General features: G+C 41.4%; 1 protein-coding gene across 1 annotated transcript; it reads left to right on the forward strand.

Annotated features, from left to right (window-relative positions):
* Positions 1 to 4,837: 4,837 nt before the first annotated feature.
* On the forward strand, positions 4,838 to 25,070 carry MTFMT (mitochondrial methionyl-tRNA formyltransferase). Its single transcript, XM_045810707.2, is given in 10 exon segments — positions 4,838 to 5,098; positions 7,335 to 7,544; positions 9,432 to 9,554; positions 11,230 to 11,332; positions 12,477 to 12,552; positions 16,632 to 16,723; positions 21,758 to 21,836; positions 22,705 to 22,787; positions 24,654 to 24,816; positions 24,819 to 25,070. Coding segments are annotated over 10 exon segments (1,173 nt in total). The 5' UTR covers positions 4,838 to 4,877; the 3' UTR covers positions 24,842 to 25,070.
* The last annotated feature ends 315 nt before the right edge of the window (positions 25,071 to 25,385 follow it).

Below are 25,385 nucleotides of genomic sequence, written 5' to 3' on the forward strand. Positions count from 1 at the left end.
ACTGAAAGTCATTTATTAATTTCTTCAAATTAATATAATGTCTAAATTCTTAAAGTTAATTGGTTACCTTGGAATTATGACTTAAATTGACACTCAGTATTAAATTAATCACTGTTGGTATTAAATACACAGGCTAAATTTTACTCAGGAAATGCAAGCAATGTAATTCTGTGGTTCCAATTGTTTTACAACATTGTGTAAAGTTTACACTAGTTATTATAATTAAATTTGGTTGAGACCCCATGGTTACATCCACATAGTCTTATATTTTTTGTGTAAGTAATGATTTCAATGGCCTGCAAGACAAGCATAAGGACTTTGGAATTTCAGTTAATTAGGCTTAGAATACAGGCCCAAGCCTCACATGAGCTAACATGTTATGTTGGCATTTTATTCACAGTGCGATAAAATCAGAGTCTTTAAAAATCGGAGTATACGGGGGCACCTGGGTGGCTCAGTCAGTTGAGCGTCCCACTCTCGGTTTCAGCTGGGGTCTTGATCTCTGGGTCATGACATTGAACCCTGCCCATGGGCTCTGCGCTCAGTGCGGAGTCGGCTTGAGACTTTTTCTCCTCTCCCTCTGCCCCTCCCCACTGTGCTTGCTTTCTCTCTCTCTCTCTCTCTCTCAAATAAATAAATAAATCTTTTAAAAAGTAAAATAAAAGTCAGATAAAGATTTCTTCAGCCTGGCCTAATATCTACTTGGATATCTTTCATTCCCTAAATTGTCTAAGTAAGCAGACACGTTCTATTACCTAAAACTCCATTGTTCTCCTTTGAACACTTGTTTCTTTTTTCTTTTATTTTCCCAGCTTTTTTTAAAAAAGACTTTGTTATTTGCATTAATTTATTTTTTTATTTGTTTGTTTGTATTACTATCTTATCAACTTCCTTGCAGAGCTACAAAAATGTACTCTATAAAAAGAAATATTTCCTTCCCTTTGTTAATATTGTACAGTTCTTTTGCCTGGGGGGGAACCAAAGATTTTAAGATTTGATCTCTTTATATCTATTTTGATATTTCACTTGGTTTACTGGGGTTAACTATCAGCAGCAAAGGAAAACCTGCTTCTCATTCCTGTAGTACCACACCTGCCTTCCCTTCCTGGGACTCCGACATCCATCAGATGACATTCGACCTTTCCAGTCTCTCTCCCCAAGGACACCCAGTCCTGGGGGCCCAAGCTGCCTCTTAAGCTCTCCGCTGGGACTGGAAGACGCCTGGGCTCCTAGTGAGGGACAGTCGGCTGCATAGAAAAGCCTCCTTAACTATTTGTGTCATCACCTGTAGGAGGGGGATGGGCTGGGGGGGAGACAGCCTGGGCCGATCTGTCCCCAGCGCGTGGCCTCGCAGCCTCAGTCCTGCTTTAGAGAGCAGCTGGACAGCTTAAGGAGGGACATCTACTGAGACCACATGGGGCAGTAACAACACTGACCGCCGAGTCCGAGCGAAAGGCGCTGGAGCTGGTGAATCTTCCATCACGCTCAGAGACGAGACACGATGGTGAGCAGCACCCCCCAGCGGACTTCTGATGCAACTACAGGCAGGAGATAGTAATACATGAACTTCTCACTCGGGGCGCTGCATCCCCAAAGACGGTTCACTATGCTGTGCCCTGTGGCTCGGTTCCTGACCCTGGCAATGGCCCGATAGCCGCGTATGGTAGACCTTCCCCTGTCACACATGGCATTGTCTCTCAGACCACATTCCGGAATTCTTGTGCATTCAGGCATTGGCCATTTTACCGATCGGACCTCTGACCATTTTCCTCCCTGTGCCCCTGCTCCGTCTTTCCCAGGGCTCTTGCTGTTCCTCCTTTTTGACTCTCAGCGCCAAAGGACTGCTCACACACACACACACACACACACACACACACACACTCTCTCTCTCTCTCACACACACACTCTCTCTCTCACACACACTCACACACACTCACACGCACACACTCTCACACACATACACACACTCTCACACACTCTCTCACACGCACACACTCTCACACACACTCACACACACACACACACACACTCTCTCTCTCTCTCTCACACACACACACAGACACACACACACACACAAAGAAATGGACTCTCTGGCAGGTCTAGGCACCCCTCAGAAATCATACACACATATTCAGGGTGAGGGTGGGAGGATGGGGATCAGGGAGAGGAGACGCTTCCTGCTTCCTCTCATCCCGGATCAGCTCTCTCACCCTCCAGACATTATGGTCAATCCCACATTCTAGATTTCCACCAAACATCTCCACTGGATTCTCATCACTTCGGTTTCCAAGCATTTGAAGCTGAAACGTCCTCATAGTTACCACCAAGCAGGCTTGCTCTCTGTCGGTGACCCTGCTCTTGTCTTGTCACCCGGACTCAGAACCTGGAGCAATTTCATAGATTCAGCATACATACATACTCCATTCATCAGGAGAGAGAAATTTCTGGAAACTGGAGCACCAGAGTAATATTATAGCCCAGTCCTCTTGGATGTGCTTTCTGGAAATTCTTAATTTATGACCCCAAACTCCTTGCCATGAGGTGCTGGCATCCTCATCTTCTCTGTATGCTTTATAGTAGCTCCAGCAATGGCTTCTCCAGCCTTGGAAGTGGACTTCCCCATACATTCCTCACTTACTACCGTGAGTTTCAGAAATATTTCCATTTTAGCGTCCTGGGAAAACTTCAGCTGTTATAATAATATCATGTTCAGGTTTTTAAAAAGAAGTGTGCTGCAAATCAAGAGACCATCCACTAGAAAATAAGATGTCAATGGCAGGAGACAGCCCTGTGGAGGGAAGAAAACAGATTGGCTTTGGCTCCTCAGATGAAGCAGTCGCCGTGCGGTTGGTCGAGGGCGCTGTGAGCAGCTCCAGCAGCTCTGGGGAGCTGGGCTAGCTGTGGAGATCTCGCACTGCTGCAAATAAATCAAATGTAGGATAACACAGGCTACCTCAAGGAGAGAAATGACATAAACACAAACACAGAGAGTCACACTTTCGACAGTGGCCAGATTCCAGGGTGGAAATGCAAATGACTATTTGGGTTGCATTTATAGGTCGTGTTGTATGAAAAATATCCATTTTTAAATATATTAGAATCAGGGGCACCTGGGTGGTTCAGCAGGTTAAGCGTCTGCCTTCGGCTCAGGTCATGGTCCCAGGGTCCTGGGATCGAGCCCCCTGTCGGGCTCCCTACTCAGTAGGGAATCTGCTTCTCTCTCTCCCTCTCCCTCCATGTGTGCTATCCCTCTCAAATAAATAAATAAAATCTTTAAAATAAATAATAAATAAATAAATAAATAAATAAACAAATAAATAAATTAGAATCCTATTCCACTTACTTACAGAGGATACTGGAACAAAACTTGATTGAAGGCATGGAAGGTTTGGGGTCTCATCTCTCCCTCTTCATATATGATCAGATGAGCAGAATCACTGAAAATACAGTCTCTCACTTCCTCTTAGCCTCTCTCTTTTCTATCCAACACACAGGTGAATTTGCCAATGTTGATGCATAATGAGACAACTTCCTTCAATAATTCCAAATTGTGTGAGAAGCAGCGGTTTCCACATGGAAAAACACAATAAACCCATTCGGGCAAGAGCTCAAGGCTTCTGGAAAGATATCTGAACTTGGCATTGAAGAATGGATTATCATTTAGAGAAGTGATATGAGGAGGGAAGTCTAGAAGGAACTGCAAGCAGGGGAGCCTGGGAGGCTCAGTCAGTTAAGTGTCTGACTCTGGTTTTGGCTCAGGTCATGATCTCCACGTGGTGGGATAGAGCTGCGCCTCTGTCAGGCTCCGCGATGGGCTCAGAGTATGCTTGAGATTCTCTCTCTCCTTCTGCCCCTCCCCCCGCTCTCTCTCTAAAATAAAAATAAATACATCTTAAAAAAAAAAAAAAGAAAGAAAGAACAGCAAGCAAAGGCACAGAAGCAGGGATGCGCAGAGCTCATAATTTGGGAAGAAGGACTGATCCAGGGTCACTGGGTCTAAGACTGTGATGGGGAAATATGGTAAGAGTAGGACTAGAAGGGAAAGTCAGTCTCCACTCGATAGCCATACACAAGATGTGTGACCACACATGAGAAGGCCACTGTGTAGGCCTCTGGAATACAGAATCTAAGCACTAAAGTTCCTTACAGTTCTTCCGGGGACAGCTTCCCCTGCTGTTTTTCCCTGAAAATCTCCCCTATGGTATTCCTCTGTGTGGGAGGGAACCCCCAGGATAGGCGCAAGAGTGGGGCCTTAGAGTTATCAGAATGACTGTGAGCAAGTAACTGAACCTCAGTTTCCTCGGGTGCAAAATGGGGACTTCGACTTGCCTAGTACATAAGGATTACCATGAAGACCAAATGGTAAGTATCACAGGCTTTGGAGCAACATGAACTAGCTGTCAGGACCTTAGGTAGGTAATTCCCTTCACTTCACCGAGCCTCGGATTCTCTTCAGTAAAATGGTTGTGATAATATCTACCTTGTATGCTTGATATGAGGATTAACTGAAATAATGGATATAAAATGCTTAGCCAAAGCATGGGATACAGTAAATACTCAGTAAATATTAATTATCATAATTATGTAATAAATGATATTTCATTGTCTGAAAACACATGATTTGCTCCCAAAAGAATTCTTTTGGGGAGACTGGCTGAATTGTGCAAACAAATGCAATAAAAATCATGCTTGAGCCAGCAAATGCCTACAGGAGCTCCAACACAGGCGGGTCACGCCTCCAACCACACAGGCCACGCCTCCAGTCCCTAGCCGACCCCGCCCACCAGCTCCTTCCCCGGCCCCGCCCCTCCGGCCGAGCACGCGCACCCCCCTTCTACCCTGACGCGCCTGCGCAGGATAGGCCGCCCCCGGAGGCGATGAGGGTGCTGGTTCGGCGCTGCTGGGGGTCCAGGCCCGTGGGTGGCGGTCCGAGCGGTAGGCCGATCCCCCAGTGGCGAGCGCTGGCCGGGCTCGGCGGGTCCCCTGGCGGGGAGGATGGCCGGGCCGTCCGAGTCCGCGAGAAGCCGCCCTGGCGGGTGCTCTTCTTCGGCACAGACCATTTCGCCCGCGAGACGCTGCGGGCGCTGCACGCCGCCAGGTACCGGGGCCGGGACTTGGGGGGCCGGAGTGCCGAAGGTGCGGATGCCGAGCCTCTGCGGCCGGCCTCAAGGGTTTGCACTCCTCGTCAGGGAAAGCAGCAGGGCCGGAAGGATCTGGGCCCAGTGTTCGGCGTCTCCGGGCGCCCGTCGGGTTCCTCTGGTCTACACTCCCGCTCCGGGTTCTGTCTCTGTTCTCCAAGCGCTACCGGGCACCCCGCAGTGCGAAGCCGGCACTAGTCGCTTTGCATACATCACCTCTGTCCTCTGCCACCACCTTCTTGCCCCATTCGTGTGTAGGGAACCGGAGCTCTGAGAGGTTAAGCGATCGCCCAAGGTCATCAGCTGAGCAGGTCGGGCCTTGAAACAGGGTCTGACTTCGAAGTCCTCCCCTTCCCACTACCTCCTTCTACCTCCTGTTCATTCATTTGTACCCTCCAGTCCTTTGGGCTTCTTACCAGGCACAGTGCACACCCATGTCTCACTTCTCCGCTCCCCATCTCCTTCCTGTATACAACGGGACCCAGCTTTCTGGGGCTGAAATGAGGACACAGTCCAAAAACGAACTATTCTTAACTGAATAAATTTATAAATCAGAACTCTAATATATTTAGTATTTCTACGATTTAACAAATGCCATTTACTGGGGGAAGAAAATTGAGGTCCATCCTGTTCTGAAAGTCCGTGCTATATCGCGGCTCGACCCAACTATACTGCTCTGCCTGCCTTCCCCCATCCTCCCATTTGTTATTTTCCCACAGCGTTTTCTCCTGATGCACCCTCAACGCTCATTTGTCATCTCCATCAAGTCCTCCCTACAGATTCTTCACAGCAGCCTCTCCTATTGACATCCCCATCAATCCCCTCAAATCATATTTCTCCCTCCACCATTCTGCTCCGCGCACACACCTTGAAATGCTCCCTTCACACACGTTCCTTTTTTTTTTTTTTTTTTTTAAAGATTTTATTTATTTATGTGACAGAGAGACAGCCAGCGAGAGAGGGAACACAGGCAGGGGGAGTGGGAGAGGAAGAAGCAGGCTCCCAGCGGAGGAGCCTGATGTGGGACTCGATCCCGGTAGGCCAGGATCACGCCCTGAGCCAAAGGCAGACGCTTTAACGACTGCGCCACCCAGGCGCCCCCACACACGTTCCTTTTGCACACCTTCCATGATGTACTGTCCACATGCTGCTTTCCCTAGATTGTCTCCGGAATCCCATGGCGTGTGTTTCTGCCGATGCTTCGCTTAGCAGCCTCATTACTCCTGTGCTTTGTCTTTAGGGCCCTCCTATACACTCCTTTTCTCCTAACTCCTCAACACATGATGCAATACCGGGTAAATAAACTAACACCCCCTGGGCACTGGACAACGATGCAACAGGTAAAAAGAAAGAGGTAGTACTACATGTACTGCTATGGAATGATGTCCATGGGATATATTTTGGGTTTTTTTTTTTTAATGTATTTATTGGATCAAGGGGCACCTGGGTGGCTCAGCTGGTGAAGTTTCTGCCTTGGGCTCAGGTCCTGATCTCAGGGTGCTGGGATTGAGCCCTGAAGGCTCTCTGCTCAGCAGGGAGTGTGCTGCTCCCTCTCCCTCTGCCCTTCCTCCTTGCTTGCCCCACGTGTTTGCTCTTTCTCTCTGTCTAATAAATAAAATCTTTAAAAATAAATAAATAAAATATTTATTGTTTGACTAACACATGGTTGTGGTAAAAATTCAAAAGCTTCAAAGGATATACAGTGAACAATCAGCTCCTTCCACCTCTATCTCCCATTTTCCGTTCCTCTCTTCAGAGACAGCCACTGTTTTCAGTTTCTTATTCTAGAAATGTTTGCTGGATATACAAGCAAATGTATATTTAACCCACTTTTTAAAAAGACTCACATAATAGTAATATAGTATTGTTAAGAGGGGAAAAAACAAAATGCAGAACAGTATATACAATATCCTATTTGTGTAAAACCTCTGTACCATATATGTTTCTGTATGCACAGGAAATTTCTAGAACCATGCTATCCAAACAGTAGCCATTAGCCACATGTGACTCTTTAAATTAGAAATAATTAAAATTAAATAAAAAACAAAAACTCAGTCTCTCAGTTGTATTAGTTTTACTCAATTATCTGCAAATGTTTCATGAATTTAACCGTTAGAGTCCTGTGGAAGTACGTGAAGCAGTTTAGCTTTGAGTCATTGTCCTAACACACATTTTCTTTCAATCTTTCCAACTTAGGGAAAACAAAGAGGAAGAGTTAATCGAAAAGTTGGAGGTGGTCACAGTGCCCTCCCCATCCCCAAAAGGACTGCCGGTGAAGCAGTACGCTGTCCAGTCTCAGCTCCCAGTGTATGAGTGGCCAGATGTGGGATCCGGAGAGTACGACGTTGGAGTCGTAGCTTCATTTGGCCGACTTTTGAGTGAGGCTCTTATTCTTAAATTTCCCTAGTAAGTTTTTTTTTTAAGGGAATACAGTATAGAGCCCTTGGTCTTTATATATGGGCCTGTTGTTAAAATGCTCTGATTTGAATTCTAATTCTGCTTTCATTACTATTTCCTCTTAAGAGAAAAAAATTTGTTAGTGCCATGAATTGTTGAAATGTGTGTTGCTCTTGGTCTGTGGGCTCTCACCCCCCTCCTTTAAATTCCATATAGACGCCGACCGTTCCCAGATGGGTCCCTCCAGTTCACATCTCTCCCCGAACTCCAGGCCCCTGACACCCACCGCCTCCTCCACACTTTGGCTTGGGTGTCTGATAGGCGCCTTACATTTAAGATGTCCTAACCTACATTCTTGAACTTTTGCCCAAAACCTGCTCCTCCCCACATCTTCATCTCCGTAAGTGGCAACTCCACCTTTCTGGTTGTTCAGACTCAAAACCTTTCAGTGGCTCGCGATTCCTTCTCTCACACCACACATCCAGTCCATCAGGAAATCCTATTGGCTCTGCCTTTGAATTCTAGATAGAATTTACCTATTGTTCTGCAGTCCGCCACCCTCCCCCCCTTGTCTGCTGTCCTTGGCCTTCTCAGTCTTACCAACCCAGCAGCCAAAGTGATCCTTTTAAAGCAGAGGTTGACTCATGTCACTGCTCAAAATTCTGTTTTTCCATCTCATTCAGAAGTCATCAAAGTCCTTACAGGGCCTATAACAATCTCCCTGCTGGGTTTGGCTCTCTGGCCTCATCTCATGTTACTCCTCAGGTTCGCTCCAGTCGAACCACACTGGCCTCTCTGCTGTTCCTTGAACTTGCTGAACATTTACCTTCTTCAACATACTTACTGTTCCCTCTGCCTGGACTGTCTGCAATATGGCGTATTCCCTTACCTCCTCACGGCTTTGTTCAAGTGTCTCCTTATTGGTAAAACTTTCTGTGACCCCTATGATAACTGTCATCTCCCACCCAGCACTCCTACGCCTTCTCTGCTTTACTTTCCTCCACAGCCCTTAGAACCGTCTGGCAAACTTTTTACACATTTTTATATTGCTTATCTCCCGCTTTTAGCGTGTGAGCCCCCTGAGGGCAGGATTTTCCCTCCTTTGGCTCAGTGTTGCTTGTATGCCCAGCACTCAGAATACGGGCTGTGCTCAGTAAATATTTGTTGGGTGAATGAGACGGGTCTGAACAGTGGAATTTCGAATATAAGACTCGTATACACGCACTCCCAAGTGCATATTCCTGCAGTGGATCCATCATCAAACTAATCACCTTACCTAGTAAGTGATTTACATCGCTCATCTCTGGGCAATAGGTGTGTTGGGATGAACAGGGAAGGTGAATGGCTCATTGGATGGGGATTCAAGAAACTTGTTTTAGGCGTTCTGTGTGCAAACTAAACGAAACAGGGTAATTGGACTAAACTAAAATATTCACATTGTCCATGAGACGCACAGGAGGGTTTGAGTGTTTCTTCTCCTACAATATAAAAGGTATTTTTTGCTTTTATTTAGAAACTCCCAGGGATGCCTGGCTGGCTCAGTCAGTAGAGCGTGTGACTCTTGATCTCAGGGTTGTGGGTTTGAGCCCCATGTTGGGTGTTGAGATTACTTTAAAAGTAAAATCTTTAAAAACTCCCAGACATCACAGACGGTTGTGGGACATCTTTGGGACAGTGAATAGTTGTCCTTTTTCTGTTTTTAATTGAGTTTCATTGGTCTCTTATGGTAAGAGAGTAAACTTAATCTCTGGCTCCCTTTACGGGCGGTATAAGACTACATTCAACTCTTGTTTTTCAGACTTTCTGGGGAAGCATAACGCTGAAAAGTCGCATATTTGTTTAGGAACTAAATGGTAAAGTCCGCTTGCGCACTCATCTCTGCCTTTTCTGCCTCAGTGGCGTCTTGAATGTCCATCCCAGTTGCCTCCCGAGGTGGCGTGGTCCAGCCCCTGTAATCCATACCGTGCTTCACGGAGACACAGTTACTGGAGTGACGATTATGCAAATTAGACCTAACAGGTAGACGATATTTTCTTTTCTTGAGACTTTGTGGTTTTGAATGTTGATGTCAGTCTGTTTGGAGGGGACGTGGAAGTGGATGAATGGATGGGGCTCACTAATTCCTCGAACCCCGGAGTGCCTTTCCTTTCTGTCTTTTCCTGGTTTCTGATATAAAATATATGCAGTTTGTGGTTATGTAGTGTCTCTCTAAGTCCTTGTGAAATGTTTAACTTGTTAATTGAAATTATATTATTAACAGCTGGATTTCTATAAAAAACCTTGTGTAAATGAAAGATGGATTTTTGGATGTGAGTTTTAATGAATCTTGGTTCTGCTGGCCTTGGTTTCCGTGGTCAAAAAATTTTGGGGGGCGCCTGGGTGGCACAGCGGTTAAGCGTCTGCCTTCAGCTCAGGGCGTGATCCCGGCGTTATGGGATCGAGCCCCACATCAGGCTCTTCCGCTATGAGCCTGCTTCTTCCTCTCCCACTCCCCCTGCTTGTGTTCCCTCTCTCACTGTCTGTCTCTATCTCTGTCAATTAAATAAATAAAATCTTTAAAAAAAAAAATTGGGGGGAACCTGATTAAGACCACATTGTATGCCAATGTGTAATATAATTTTTTTTTAAAGATTTTATTTATTTATTTGACAGAGACAGACAGCGGGAGAGGGAACACAAGCAGGGGGAGTGGGAGAGGAAGAAGCAGGCTCTTAGTGGAGGAGCCTGATGTGGGGCTCGAACCCAGAACACTGGGATCACGCCCTGAGCCGAAGGCAGACGCTTAACCACTGCGCTACCCAGGCGCCCCCAATGTGTAATATAATTGTCTTAAACATTTAATTTTTTTTATCCTACTGTAGTCTAAAGCAGGATTATATTAAGCCTCTCTCTGTCATCACCTAATGTCCCTGTAGAAAACAATTCACAATTTCACAAGAACAACCGCATACCTGGGATTTGCTTTAATTTACTTCAGAAAATGAGAGGGGCAGATGAAATGAGTTGCAAAACTTTGACAATTCTAAACGCTGGGTGATGTTATTTGGGGATTCAGGAGACTATTCTGTCCGTTTTTTGGGGATGTTTGTGGATGTTTTGTGCGTGTTCCATAGTAAGCATTTTATTAAAGCTCATAGGTTAAAAATAGGATTAACAACTACACAGTTAAGTATTTAAAATAAAGCATATTTCTAATGAAAGCTGATAGCCAGTATTTATGGAGCTTGATGTAAAACATAAGACTGTGGGAATGCAGATACACTTGTACTTGCTTATAAACACCAGTGATTATAATCCAGGCAAAACTCTAGTCCTTTGAGAAAGGAAATATAGAAAGAAATCATTATGAATTTCTTAATGGTACTTCCTTGGAAAATAAATTTTTTGCTCCGTGTCTTCATTGTATAAATAGAAACTTTTTAAATGCTATTTATTACTAAAGGTGGAATTATTTGCAACGGTAATTAAATGATATGCAACTTCATACTTTTCTCCTTTAGGAAAAAATTGATTTAAAATCTGAGTACAGGCCAGATTTTGCTTTCCCTTCTTTCAAACTGACGTTTCTCTTTTGCTAATGGCTCCCAGTCAAATCCACAGCCAGGGTTAGACTATCCTTGTGGTATGTAAATACTCATGTCGATAAACCTATTGATCTGAAGAAATGTTGTTATTTGCTTTTGATTTTTGGTAGGTTTGACGTTGGCCCAATCCTCAAGCAGGAAACGGTTCCTGTGCCGCCTAAGAGCACCGCCAAGGAGCTGGAGGCAGTGCTGTCAAGACTGGGGGCCGACATGGTACGGTTCTCTCACGCCCCCTGCTCTGTCCTCATGTACTAGGTCTCTGAACTGTCGGTGGTGCAAGAACACTTCTGGGATGTGTCATTTTCAGCTTTTTGTTTCTTTTAAGTGATTTCTATCCCTGCTTCCTAAAATCGAGGCTGGCATTTCGCATGTAAATCTTTGGGAAATGTACAGAGAGGGTACTTAATAAACGCTCTCCGGAGACACGGGAGCTTCTGTGCGCCCCCCCCCCCCATTCCAGTAAGGCCTTGAGACACCCCTTCCCAGTTTCACCCTCCAGTTCCCAGACTCACCCGGCGCCCCTGGCGGACTGACCAACAGCCATTGCCTCGGTGACCCTGCCTGCCTCTCGCTTCTGTGCCTGCGCTGCGGTCGTCGCCGCCGCACGCGCTGGAGTTCTGCTGACTGCTGACTTTGTGTAGCTTGAATCTGCACACAGTCGGGCTGAGTGAGCGCTTACTGATCAAATCAGTAATTTTATGAACTAGTTAATTTTCTGTAGAGGATGGTTTTTCCCCAGCTATCTAGGTGGTGCTTCCTAATCTAGGCACTCACCTCAGAAACCATATTGTAATAGTGGTTGTCAGTTTTCAAGCACTGGCTCATGGGCCAGGGCTGTTCTGGATCCTCTGCAGACTTTTTTTTTTTTTTAACCTTCCCAAAAAACAAACTTTGAGGTAGCCGTTACTGTCACCAGTGTTTAAGGATGATGACACTGAAGGCCACACAAGTCTAATAACTTTTCCACAATGACACACGAGTAGGTGGTAGTATTGGGATTTGAACCCAGAACTGTGTGACTCCAGAGTACATTCTCCTTCTTTGAGGCTCCACTGCCTTCCCTCCTAGGAGTTAGAGTGTGGATTCCTGAGCACACCCTGTCCTGACAAGAAAGGGTTGCAAAGCCAGCCAAGCTCAGCTTCTGGAAGCACATCATTGCTCTGTCCTCTGCAGAGAGCAGCATCTCCTCTGAGACTCCATTGAGGAGACCTGTGTGGTCACAGCTTAAGGCAGTTTACCGCCCTACCCTGCCACGCAGCTCCTTCAGAGCTCTCGATAATGTCATGGTACTGAATGATAATGTATTTCTGCTTTTGTTCTTTTCATCTTGAATATGTTGCTCTCCCCTTTTTTCAAGCTTATTTCGGTTTTGAAAAATTTGCCTGAGAGTTTGAGCAATGGAAGGCAGCAGCCAGCTGAGGGAGTGACACATGGTGAGTGAAGGCTGCAGAGACCCTTACCTCCTTCACAAGCTTTTTGTCTGTCAGAATAACACCTGAACGCTCTGACTTTCCTGGCACATTGCCCTTGATTTTGGCTAAAGAACGAGTGCCCACTTGTATGTCCCTTTCCAAAGAATGGCTGGTATGGTCTCCCCTTCCCTCTTAACATGCAGTCTCTCGAAGGATTGGGAATTTTTTCCCTATTCTTTATATTGAAAAGTACCAAACACAGAGGTAAGTTAAAAGATGATGAATACGAGGGCACCTGGGTGGCCCAGTCGATTAAGTATCTGACTCTTGGTTTTGGGCTCAGGTGGTGATCTCAGGGTCGTGCGATTGAACCCCATCAGGCTCTGCACTCAGTGGGGAGTCTGCTTTAGACTCTCTCTTCCTCTCCCTTTGTCCCTCCCGCGATCTCTCTAAGATAAATAAATCTTTAAGAAAAAAAAAAAGGTGACCTATTTAACCCAGACTCCGCAATTAGTAATATTTGGTCATATTTTCTTTCTCTGTATATGTGTTTATTTAGTATATATTATCCTTTGAAAGTGTGCATCATAATTTTTCATTCCTAAATACTTCAGCATGCATCTCTTAAGTGAAATGAATAGTTCCCTAATAGCATCTGATATTCAGTATGTAAATACTCCTAATTGTCCAAAAACTTATTTCCTAGCTGTATAGTTTTTCAAACTAGTATCTAATTATAATTAGATGGTATGTCTCTTTAATCTAGAGTAATTCCTCCATTTTTCCCCCCTCCGTGTCATTGACTTTTTGAAGACAATAGGTTAGTTATCTGTTTCATTCCAGTGTTGTGTAACTTGTTTTTCTAGCCTTTGTATTTCTTGTGAATTGGAAATTCTAAAGGCTTGAAGTTTTTGGAAAGAGTATTTCATAGATGAGGCTGTATCCCGGTGGTATTTGTTTCAGTTTGTTGAGGTTGTCAAAAGGATGCAGGACCCAACTTTAGGGGGCTCCCACTGGCCAAATTTGGGATGACTTGAGCACCACAAAGAATTATAAATGTAATTAACTGTAAGTGAAAATCCATGAGTCAAATCATAATTTAAAAAACTCACTTGCCACCATAATTGGAGGTGATTATGGCACCAGCTTCTTACTCTAAAAATTGGTAGAGAAAGAATTAAGCATTGATCCTGCCATTTTAGGATGAACAAAGATTCATCTTCAATTAATGAGGAAAAGCTCTTCTTTACAGAATAATGCCAAATATTAAAGGTAAAAGGAATGGGAAAAATCACCATTTTGCAATCCCTAATGAAATAATTCATTGAGGGAAGAAATACCAACGCATGCCAAAATCATTATGTGAAAGGTTGTTAGAGAACAGGATGTTTGCATGGTGCCAAAGGATTGCCCCACAGCCAACTGCAAAGAGAAAAACAAATCTTTACACTGGACTCAACCAAGTGATCAAACTGGACTTCACCAGCCTTGATGCAGCCTGGTTTTAGGGCTCACTGATGTGACATCTGAAGACTAGAGCTTTGGATGAGAGAGAGGTGACACTTCTCTGGGTATATCCTTTTTTAATTTTATTTTATTTACTTACTTGACAGAGAGAGCACAAGCAGAGGGAGCATCAGGCAGAGGGAAAGGGAGAAGCAGGGTCCCAGCTGAGCAAGGAGACTGATGTGGGGCTCGATCCCAGGACCCTGAGATCATGACCTGAGCCAAAGGGAGACACTTAACTGACTGAGTCACCCAGGCGCCCCGACATCAACTAGTTTTTGAATCCTTCCTTGCTTTCTTTTATAAGATGTCCCAGATTCACCTTATGAATTCTTTGTCCCATGTTGGAATCAGCCATCTCTCCCTTGTTTGTTTTAGTGTGGGGGAGGGTGGTATTTAGAAATCATCTGGCACAGCAGTGTGTCAGTGGACAAGGTGAGGCATTATATTTTTAAAATAATATTTGAATTCATACTGTTACTGATTCAAATTTTATTTATTTATGATTTTTATTTGAGAGAGAGAGCAGGTGGAGGAGCAGAGGGAGAGGGACAAGCAGACTCCATGCTGAGCATGGAGCCCAGTGTGGGGGCTCAATCCCACAACTCTGAGATCATGACCTGAGCTGAAATCAAGGGTCAGATGCTCAACCAACTGAGCCACCCAGACGCCCCCTTATTCGAATTTTGAATTTCAGGGTTTTTCTTATATTTTCTTGTAAACTGAATATCTTTTCAAAAGTTCATACTGACCTATTTATTTAATTGCTAGGCATTAAATAGTTTCAAAATTACAACACCGGTGCTACTATGAACAGTAAAATTTTTGAGTAATATTTCATATTTCTCTGCAGTTTTTTTTTTTTGTCCATAGAATATATCCTCAGAGTGTGCAATCAGAGTACTGTGTGCAGAACTTACTGGAGATGATTATTTTTTCCATGTGGTTTTGTTACCTCGTTTGATATATAGATAGGTTTATTTGTTTCAGTTTGTATTCAATTTTCAGAGTTGCTTTTCTCTTTATGATTAAATTTTATTTTTTGAATCCTATAAAACATTTGCATGATTAAAAAATTTAAGCTGTTTGAGAAAGTATACTCAGAGAGCCTCACTTCCATCCCTAGCTGCTCCTCCCTATTTCCCTCCCTCTGTGTATGAGTAATTTTTATGAGTTTCTGATTTAGCTTTCCAGTTGTCTCCTTTTCTCAAAATAAGCAAATACCACATATTTTTAAATTGATTTTTCCTTCATTCTTTCACAAAAGGTGGCATAAACTATATACTATTTTGTACCTTTGGTCTTCAGGTTTTTTGTTTGGTTGGGTTTTTTTTGTTTTTTGTTTTTTGGGGTTTTTTTGTTTTTACTTAACAGTGTACCCTGGAAATCCTTTCCTATCAGTTAGAGATTTTCCTTGTTCCTTTTTATGGCAGCATCGTTCTCACTTGCGGGGCTGTATCATCATTTATTCAACAGATCCCCTATTGATGGACATTTTGATGGTTCCCATACTTGCTGTTTCAAATAATGCCGTTATAAATAACTTGAAGCATATGTTCCTTCCAAATCAAATAGTCAAGAAATTGCATCTTGGAGTAGTTTTAATTTACATTACTTCTGTGAGTGAGTTCGAAGATCTTTTTGTATGTTTAAAGACTACTTATATTTCTTTTTTCCGGGAAGGAACATTATATCTTTTGCCCATTTTTCTATCACATTTTTGATCTTTTTCTTCGCAGTTTTTAGGAGTACTTTATATGATAGTTATAAATAAATCTACATAATAGATATAAAGTAGTCCTGGATATAATATTATTATATTAATATTGCATAGATACATATTTTAGATTAACATGTAATTACACATTTTATATTTGTTATAAGTAGATCCAAAGTATTGTGATAAAATTACAAATACTTTCAGGTTTTTGTTGTTGTTGTTGTGTTGTTTTTTAAGTAATCTCTACACTCAACATGGGGCTCGAACTTACAAACCCAAGATTGAGAGTCACATGCTCTACCAACTGAGCCAGCCAGGCGCCCCCATCATTTGTTTTTAGATTTGATTTATGAGCTTTCTTTTTGTCTTTTAAAAGCTTATTTTTATGTAGTCATACTTGTCATTCTTTTCTTTAATTGCCTCTGGATTTTGAGTCATTGTTAGAAGGGCTTTTTCTACTCCCAGGTTATAAAGAAATTCAGCCATTTTTCTTTTACTATTTGTATGATTGATTTATTTTTACTTTATATTATGGAAAATTTCAAACATACACAAAAGTTGAGAAAATAATACAGGTTCTCTTGTATCATTCAGCATCAGTAGTTACCAGTTCAAGGGCGCCTGGGTGGCTCAGTCTGTTAAGCGTCTGCCTTCCGCTCAGGTCATGATCCCAAGGTCCTGGGGTGGAGCCCCACATCAGGCTCTCTGCTTAGAGAGGAGCCTGCTTTTCCCTGTCTCTCTGCCCCTCCCCCTGCCTGTGCTCTCTCTCTCTTACTCTCTCTCAAATAAATAAATAAAATCTTTAAAAAATATAGTTACCAGTTCATGGATGTCAAACCTGATATTTATTCTTGTTCTTGGCTTTATCTTGTAGCCCCCAAGATTTCTGCTGGTACCAGCTGTATAAAATGGGAGGAACAAACTTCAGAGCAAATAATCAGACTTCATCGTGCCATTGGAACTATAGTAAGTTGGAAGTCAGATTGCAGTTTTACCTAATTGTCTGTGTGCATGTGTAATTTATTTTCAAAATATTTTTATTTAGGAATGAATTTCAAACCAAACCTAAGAATCCTGAAATTCATTTTATTCTTAAAACTTTTAATCTGATAAAATATACATAAATTTCCCATTTTAACAGTTTTTAAGTGCATAAATCAGTAGCATTCAGTACATTCATATCATTGTACAACCATTGCCACTATCCATCTCCAGAACTTTTTCATCATCCCAAACTGAAACTCTGTACCCACCGAACAATAAATCCTCCAACCCCCTTCCCACAGTCCCTGCTAACCACTGTCCTACTTTTTGTGTCTTAGAATTTGCTTATTCTAGGTACTTCATATAAGTGGAATCATACAATCTTTGTCTTTTTGTGTCTGGCTTATTTCATCATTAGCATAATGTCTTTAAGGTTCATCTGTGCTGTACCATGTATCAGAATGTCATTCCTTTTTAAGTCAGAAAAATATTCCATTGTATGTGTATATACCACACTTTGTGTATCCATTCATCAGTCAGCAGAGGTTTGGTTGTTTCCCCCTTTTGGCTATTGTGAATAATGCTGCTGTGAACATTGGTGTACAAATACGTTTGAGTACTTGCTTTCAAAAGTTCTTTTGTGTATATGAAATTCGTTTTTTAAGTATTCTTTAAACTTCAAGTTTTTATATGGGCCTTAGAATTCACCAAGCATTTAAAAAAAAAAAAATATATATATATATATATATAAAATAAATATATATTTTATATATATAAAATAAATATATATTTCATATATAAATAAAATAAATAAAAAATATATATATATTGCAGTTTCCCATAACCAAGTTTTATTACCCATTTCATAGATGAGAGGAATGAAAGTGAAGCAGTGAACTTCAGGGTGCCCCATGACAAAATAATGAACCTAAATCCCCTAACACCTAATCCAGTGCTTTTTCCAGTATGTCTTTCTGCCCATAGCCAATTTTTTACAACTGAATTCTTAAATCCTCAGTTTCTACAGGTGGTACACAGAATGGAGTTGTAACTGTAACTTATTTATTAAATGTTTATACATATAGTATTTATTAAGTACCTATTAAAATATCTGGGGCGCCTGGCTGGCTCAGTCGGTGGAGTATATGACTCTTGATCTCAGGGTTGTAAGTTCAAGCCCCACATTGAGGGTGTAGAGATTACTTAAAATCTTTTTTAAAAATTAAAAAAATACTTATTAAAAAACCTGAGTTAAATTCTCAGTTCTTTGACAAATGTATTGGGTTTTTTCCCCTTCATTTTGATAGCCTCTTGCATTGGTTGAACTTGGGGCCTACCAAGCGTGGGGTTTTTAATGGGTCACCTGTTATTAACATTAAGATGGAGACCTGCCACTGAATATCTAGCCTGCCAGGTTCTTCAGTGAGGGTCACAACCTCACATGTGGGTATCACCTGAAAAAAGAAACAATACAGAATCAGACTGCAAAGGAATAAGTAAAAATCTATGTGCAGATGACATGATCTTATATACAGAAAATCATAAAGAATCCAAAGGAAACTTTTAGAGCCAATAAGCAGTAAAGAAGACCTAATTGTTCATGGGGTGGAAGACTTAATAACACTGTTCCCCAAATTGATCCACAGATTCAACCCAATTCCTATAAAAATCCCAGTTGACGTCTTTACAGAAATTGACAAGGTGATCCTAAAATTCATATGGAATCCCAAGAGACCCAGAATAGCCAGAAAATCTTGAAAAAGAACGACAAAGAACTCACCGTTCCTAATTTCAAAACTTACTACAAAGCTACAGTAATGAAGACAATGGGATACTGACATAAGGGTAGACCTATTTCTCAGTGGAATAGAATTGAGAGCCCAGAAATAAACCTTCAAGTTTATGCTCAATCAGTTTTTGATAAGGGTACGAACATAGTTTGATAGGGAAAGAATAGTCTTTTTAACACATGGTGCTTGGACAACTGGATATCTGCAATTAAAAGAAATAAATTTGGATTCCTACCTCACAAACTCCAAATCAATCAGAGACCTAAATTAAGAGCTAAAATGATAAGATTCTTGGAAGAAAACATAGGGGTAAATCTTCATGAACTGGAATCATTCTTAGATGGCTCTTAGATAGGTTGCCTACAGCCTAAGCAACCAAACGAAAACTACAGAAGTTAGACTCGAAAATTAAAAACTGTTGGGGCTTCAAAGAACACTATCAAGAATATGAAGAGACAGCCAATAGAATGGAAGAAAATATTTGTAGATCATATATCTGGTAATAGTCTAGTATCCAGAATGTGTAAGGATCTCTTACAACTCTACAACAAAAGACAAATGTGATTAGAAAATCGGCAAAGCATCTGAATAGATATTTCTTCCAAGAAGATCTATAAATGGCCACTAAACACATGAAAAGATGATCACTTTCATTAGTCATTAGGGAAATGCAAATCAAAACTGTACAGAGATACTGCTTCACACCCACTAGGATTGCTCTAATTAAAAAAAAAACAGACAATAACAAGTGTTGACAAGGATGCGGAGAAATTTGGAACCCTCATACATTGTTGGGGGGAATGCAGACTGGTGCCGCTGCTGTGGAAAAATAGTTGGACAGTTCCTCAAAGTTTAACACAGGTGCCTGGCTGGTTCAGTCTGTTGAGTGTGCAACTCTTGATCTTGGGGTTGTGAGTTCAAGCCACATGTTGGGTGTAGAGATTACTTAAAAATAAAATCTTAAAAAAGTTAAACACAGTTACATTACCATATAATGATCCTTATCTTCTGCAATTCACCTTTCTTCTCCACTGAGAAAAAGCCTGTGCTCTAACAGAATGAGGACTTAGGAGCCAGAAAGTGAAATTTGATTCCTAGAGCTGCTGTTTACTAACCAAGAGCAAAACTCGTATCTTCTCTGGGTTTCTGCTTTTTTACGTCTAAAACAGGGTTAATGACCATGTCCACAACTGCCAAGATCAAAGGAGATAAACCTTGTGAATTAAATCCATGCAAACCTATGATTTTGACAGTAATGATGGTGATAGTGAAATGACCCTATTCTTAGCATCGCTTTCCTTTCTGCAGTGCTGATGATAAGGTGAGGATGAGCTTTACCCTCCTCAAGAACAAGGAGTGTATATTCCGAACAAGAACTATATGCCTGGCATATTTATAACTCTCAGTAAATGGAAACCTTTCTCTAGTCAGCACGTTTCGAAAGTATTTTGAGTTCTTTAAGAGAAAAGTTACACATGTAAAAATTGTTTCATAGCTTTTACTAGAAGCAGGGGAAAGAAAAATAAGCCAGCAAATTATAGAAGAGGATATTGTACCAAAACATGTCTTATGTAAGATCGTGAACATCTATGAACTTTTCTTCAAATTTATTTAATTTTTTGATGTCATGTTCAAATCTTTGAAACAATCTAACTCTTCTGAAAATCAAATGTCCTTTTTAGGGGAGGCCATAAAGAGAGCATTGAGCTGAGAATGAGAAAACCTGGATTCTGGTCCTAGGCTCTACCTATGTCTAAACTTGGGAAAAAAGCTGCATTTCTCTGGGCCTCACTTTCCTTGTCTATGAAATAGAAGATTGAGCTACAGTCTGAAAATAAATGTATTTACTTCAGGAATTTGAGAGAACTTACTTCCTGGTAACATGTTAATTTTAATTAGTCTGAAATCAAAATGTGACAAAAGTGGCATTTCACATTATGGGGAAGGGTCAGATGGATTGCCCAGTAAATAGGGTTGGGACAACCGAACTGGTTAGCTATTAGAGGGGGAGGCCCTTAAATCCTGCCTTTGAAAGTCAAAATAAAATCTAGACGGATCAAGCATTTAAGTGTAAAAGAGCAAAACCACAAAGAACTGAGGGAAAAGCACAGTTGAATAATTTTATAACATTTAATAATCTTAAAATAACATTAAATAATCTTAATGTCTAATAGTCCTTTTTAAGCTTGATGTGAACTGCTAGATCCATGAGAGGAAAAACTGGCTATTATTACTCCATAAAAATAAAAAATTATGCACAGGAAAAAAATTACCCAAGATTAAAAGTTCATACACTGGGCAACATTGCTATTAATAGTAGCAAGAAATTGAAAATAATTGAAACGTCCATCATAAAGGTATTGTTTGCATAAATTACGGTACAGTCAAAATGGGAGTCCTGTGCCACAGATATGCACGCACTGATGAAAGTTGTCTGTGCTTCATTGTTAGGAAAAAAGTTCCTTGTAAGAGTACGTTCTGGATTATTGTAATATTTGCAGAAAAAAAATACAAGGATATACACATCAGATTGTTAACAGTGGTTACTTCTGGGGATGGGAATACAGAATAAGTTCTAAATTTTTTTAAACTTTTTTTTAAGTTTTATTAAAGTATCTTTACACCCAACACGGGACTCAAACTCACAACCCCAAGTTCGAGAGTCACAAGCTCCTCTGACTGAGCTAGCCAGGCACCCCTACTTTATAAATTTTTTAACATAATTGTTGTAGTGCTTGTATTTTTTAGAATGAGCATAAATTTAAATTAGAAATATTAATAAAGATACGAACATTGATTTTTAAAATAGTGTTTACGACCTTATCAATTTTGGAGACTGACGTAGAGGGTCACATCTGTGTTCTGTTTCATAAGATTTAGAGACTCAGTTCCCAATTCTTCTGTGACTGGGAGAGAAGTCAGACCAAATTAAGGCAAAATAGTAGTTGAAAAGGGTTTGGGGGGGCGCCTGGGTGGCACAGCGGTTGGGCGTCTGCCTTCGGCTCAGGGCGTGATCCCGGCGTTATGGGATCGAGCCCCACATCAGGCTCCTCCGCTGTGAGCCTGCTTCTTCCTCTCCCACTCCCCCTGCTTGTGTTCCTTCTCTCGCTGGCTGTCTCTCTCTGTCAAATAAATAAATAAAATCTTTAAAAAAAAAAAAAGAAAAGAAAAGGGTTTGGGGGTTGAGTGTATTCCATTATCATACGTTCTTTAATTTTCTTTGCAGATTCCGTTGCAGACTCTCTGGATGGATAATACCATTAAACTTCTGGATTTGGTAGAAGTTAATAGTTCAGTCCTCACTGGTACTAACTTTTGAGTAGCTGATCTGGAAAATGTTTTCATTATGTATACTCTATTTGAAAATGTGTCACCATAGGTCACATTTATTAAAAAGAAGGATGCTTTTAGTTTATGTCAGTTCAGTAATGATAATACTTTCCACTCATTGATTGTCTTATTCTTTGCAGTGTCCGTTCACATGTATTTTTTCATTCAGTCATCCTAAGAATGTGGGAAGTAGGCAAAGCACTGTTGCTAACCCATTTTAAGCTCTGTGGTGTCCTACACTGAGGATTTCAGGGAGTGCAGAATGACTTGGTCAGTTTCATTCTGCTGAACATAGTAATGAAAATCCCTGCACATCTCAGCAAGAATCCTAGGCCAGGGTGTAGCATCTCATGATGTAGTCCATTCTGAGGCCCATCAGTGCCCTCCCAATATGGTGGACTGAAGGAGTGGGAGCCACAGAGGGAGATGGTCAGCTCAGAGGGAGTCGGAGTTCCCCAGGAATCTAAGAATTGGGATTTGTTGGGTCATGGATGGAAGGGCCAGCTTAGATCCTAAGCTTCTTGTATACCTCTCCACTGGTAGGTAGTTACTTCCCCCAAATGGTCAAAAGTTCTAGATTCGACATTTTTAGGTTGATCTTTGGTAAAGGACTTTGGGTAAAGGACTGGTAAGTTCCTATGTGTATGGAAAGCTTCCCTTTGGGTTTGAGATGCACACAGAGCACCATGGCTCCATCGTAAGCAGAGTCCGGGCATCAGCAGGTATGCCCTCCAGTATTAGTACTGCCTCCTGGGATGTTTTTTGATTTTTAAGCACCATGAAGTCACATAATTATTAACTCTCATATCCCTCTCTTCCCTCCCCCCCCCCCCAATTCTTTAGATCCAAAATTAAGAGGACAACCTGTTTTTCCAGGATCAGTAATATACCACAAAAAGTCACAAATACTGCTGGTTTGTTGCAAGGTACATTCCTTTAGTTTTAAACTGTACGCATTTTACTGAGTCTACAGTTTATCATTTTTAGTTAAACTTCACTCAACCTTATCAGATTGAGCCAATGGACAGTTTAATTTTCTTAATTTTTGAAAGTGATGAAGTTTTACCAAGGCATTATTACTGAAAGAAGATTCAGTAACTTTGGTGCTTTCTTAAAAGAAACTTGTATATTCTCAGTAGTCCAATTTAATTAACAAATTCTTGTTAATAACTAACAAGTCTTGTTTTTTTTTTTTTAAGATTTTATTTATTCAACAGAGATAGAGACAGCCAGCGAGAGAGGGAACACAAGCAGGGGGAGCGGGAGAGGAAGAAGCAGGCTCATAGCGGAAGAGCCTGATGTGGGGCTCGATCCCATAATGCCGGGATCACGCCCTGAGCCGAAGGCAGACGCTTAACCGCTGTGCCACCCAGGCGCCCCTAACAAGTCTTGTTTAACTAGCAACTCCTCTTGTTAACGTGGTGATCGCAGAAGATGGCCATAGCAGGGTATCTAGCTGCACTGCTACAGTGCAGGTATCCTACTTGCTTTTACCGTTTGAGAGTGGTTAAAGAGGAGATGTCTTTTTTTTTTTTTTTTCATTTTTGGTTTTATTTTTATTATTTTTTTTAATAATGATTTTTTATTATATTATGTTAGTCACCATACAGTACATCCCCGGTTTTCGATGTAAGGCTCGATGATTCATTAGTTGTGTATAACACCCAGTGCACCATGCAATATGTGCCCTCCTTACTACCCATCACCGGTCTATCCCATTCCCCCACCCCCCTCCCCTCTGTAGCCCTCAGTTTGTTTCTCATAGTCCATAGTCTCTCATGTTTCATTCCCCCTTCTGATTACCCCCCTTTCTTTATCCCTTTCTTCCCCTACTGATCATTCTAGTTCTTATGTTCCATAGATGAGAGAAATCATATGATAGTTGTCTTTCTCTGCTTGACTTATTTCACTTAGCATTATCTCCTCCAGTGCCGTCCATATTGTAGCAAATGTTGAGAACTCGTTCTTTCTGATTGCTGAGTAATATTCCATTGTATATATGGACCACAACTTCTTAATCCAGTCATCTGTTGAAGGGCATCTCGGCTTAAAGAGGAGATGTCTTAACCTATTTAAATGACTTTAGAACCATTATTATTTTACGACAGTGGCCTGAGAAATGTTCCACATTTCTTCCATTTCCTGATATTTTCCTTCATATGGTGTTTATGTGCGATGTTTCGTGCTCAAGGGGCCGTGTGTAAAGTGTGTGATAGGGTGAGCTGACCTACACAGAGTGTAGATACAGAGCTCCCACATCAGGCCTGTCTTCATCTTTCTTCAGCTTGTTCTTGAACAGGGTGGGGTGCATGTGTTTGCTCTCATAGAAGAAGCTGGGGTTGTCTGAACACATAGTTTAAGTCCCACCAGTTATGTCACCTCGGACAAATCGCTCACCTCTTTGCGCATGTTTTCTCTTCTAAAATCAATTTTCTCTGGGGATAATACTGGATCTGTCTACTTTTAGAGCGGTTCTATTTTTGATGACCAGTCATAATAAGATACATGGCCATATTCTGAAAACTGAAGTACCATGCCAATAGGACACCACTGCTTTATTCTGCCCCCTTTATGTTTAAATAAGTTTAATTTATACAGGTCTGTACATTTGTTATCACTCAGTAATAAACTTAGAGTCAAAGAATCATATGTGTTACTTAGTACAGTGCTATCTGCAGCTAGGTGTTTGGTAAAGGTCTGTAGGTTTGTTTTCATGATAAAAGTTGTATAAGCTAAAATTGACCACCAGTTTCGCCACCACTGCCTGCTCACTGTGTGTCTTTTGCCCTTAGGATGGCTGGATTGGTGTTCGATCAGTGATGCTGAAGAAAACACTAACAGCTCCTGATTTCTACAATGGGTACCTGCACCCCTGGTACCAGAACGACTCCCAGGCTCAGCCAAGCCAGTGCAGATTTCAGACTCTCAGACTTCCAACAAAAAAGAAGCAGGGAAAAAAATGCAACAGTGCATTAAGTAGTTAGGAAGTAGATGGACAAGAACCTACTGCAGATTTCTAATTTATTAAAAGCCTTACTTACAAGGAATTACCTTGACTATCAAAGATGACACTGTTGGAGGGAAAGGAAAGAAGATTATTGTCAAAAAGATGAATTACCTCACTTCCCAGTTTTTGTTTAACAGTAGTTAAAAACCGCTTTTTCTATTTGAATAACAAAAAGATCCCTAAATAAAATTTTTATTTATAATGTGAAACTCAAGGAGATTTTATCTTTCCCTAAAAACAAATGCAGCTAACTAGTAACTAGTACACACGCACACACACACACTCACTCACCCCTACTGAATAGAGGTTCTTTAAAAAAAAGTGCATCTATGAAATTTTTTAGATCATATGTCCCCATTGATGATGCTGTCATTTCAGCAGTATTTAATCTACATTTCTGATTTTCAACAAGCAATAAAGTCAGCTCTTTAAATTTATCTACCCTCTAGTTCTCATAAAGTAGTAAACAGACATAATATTTAATCATCTCTGTCACATGAATCTGCACTATAGTATT

The sequence above is a fragment of the Ursus americanus genome, chromosome 28 (genome assembly GCF_024610735.1).
Source record: "Ursus americanus isolate L20-20 chromosome 28, mUrsAme1.1.p, whole genome shotgun sequence".
Classification (NCBI taxonomy): domain Eukaryota; kingdom Metazoa; phylum Chordata; class Mammalia; order Carnivora; family Ursidae; genus Ursus; species Ursus americanus.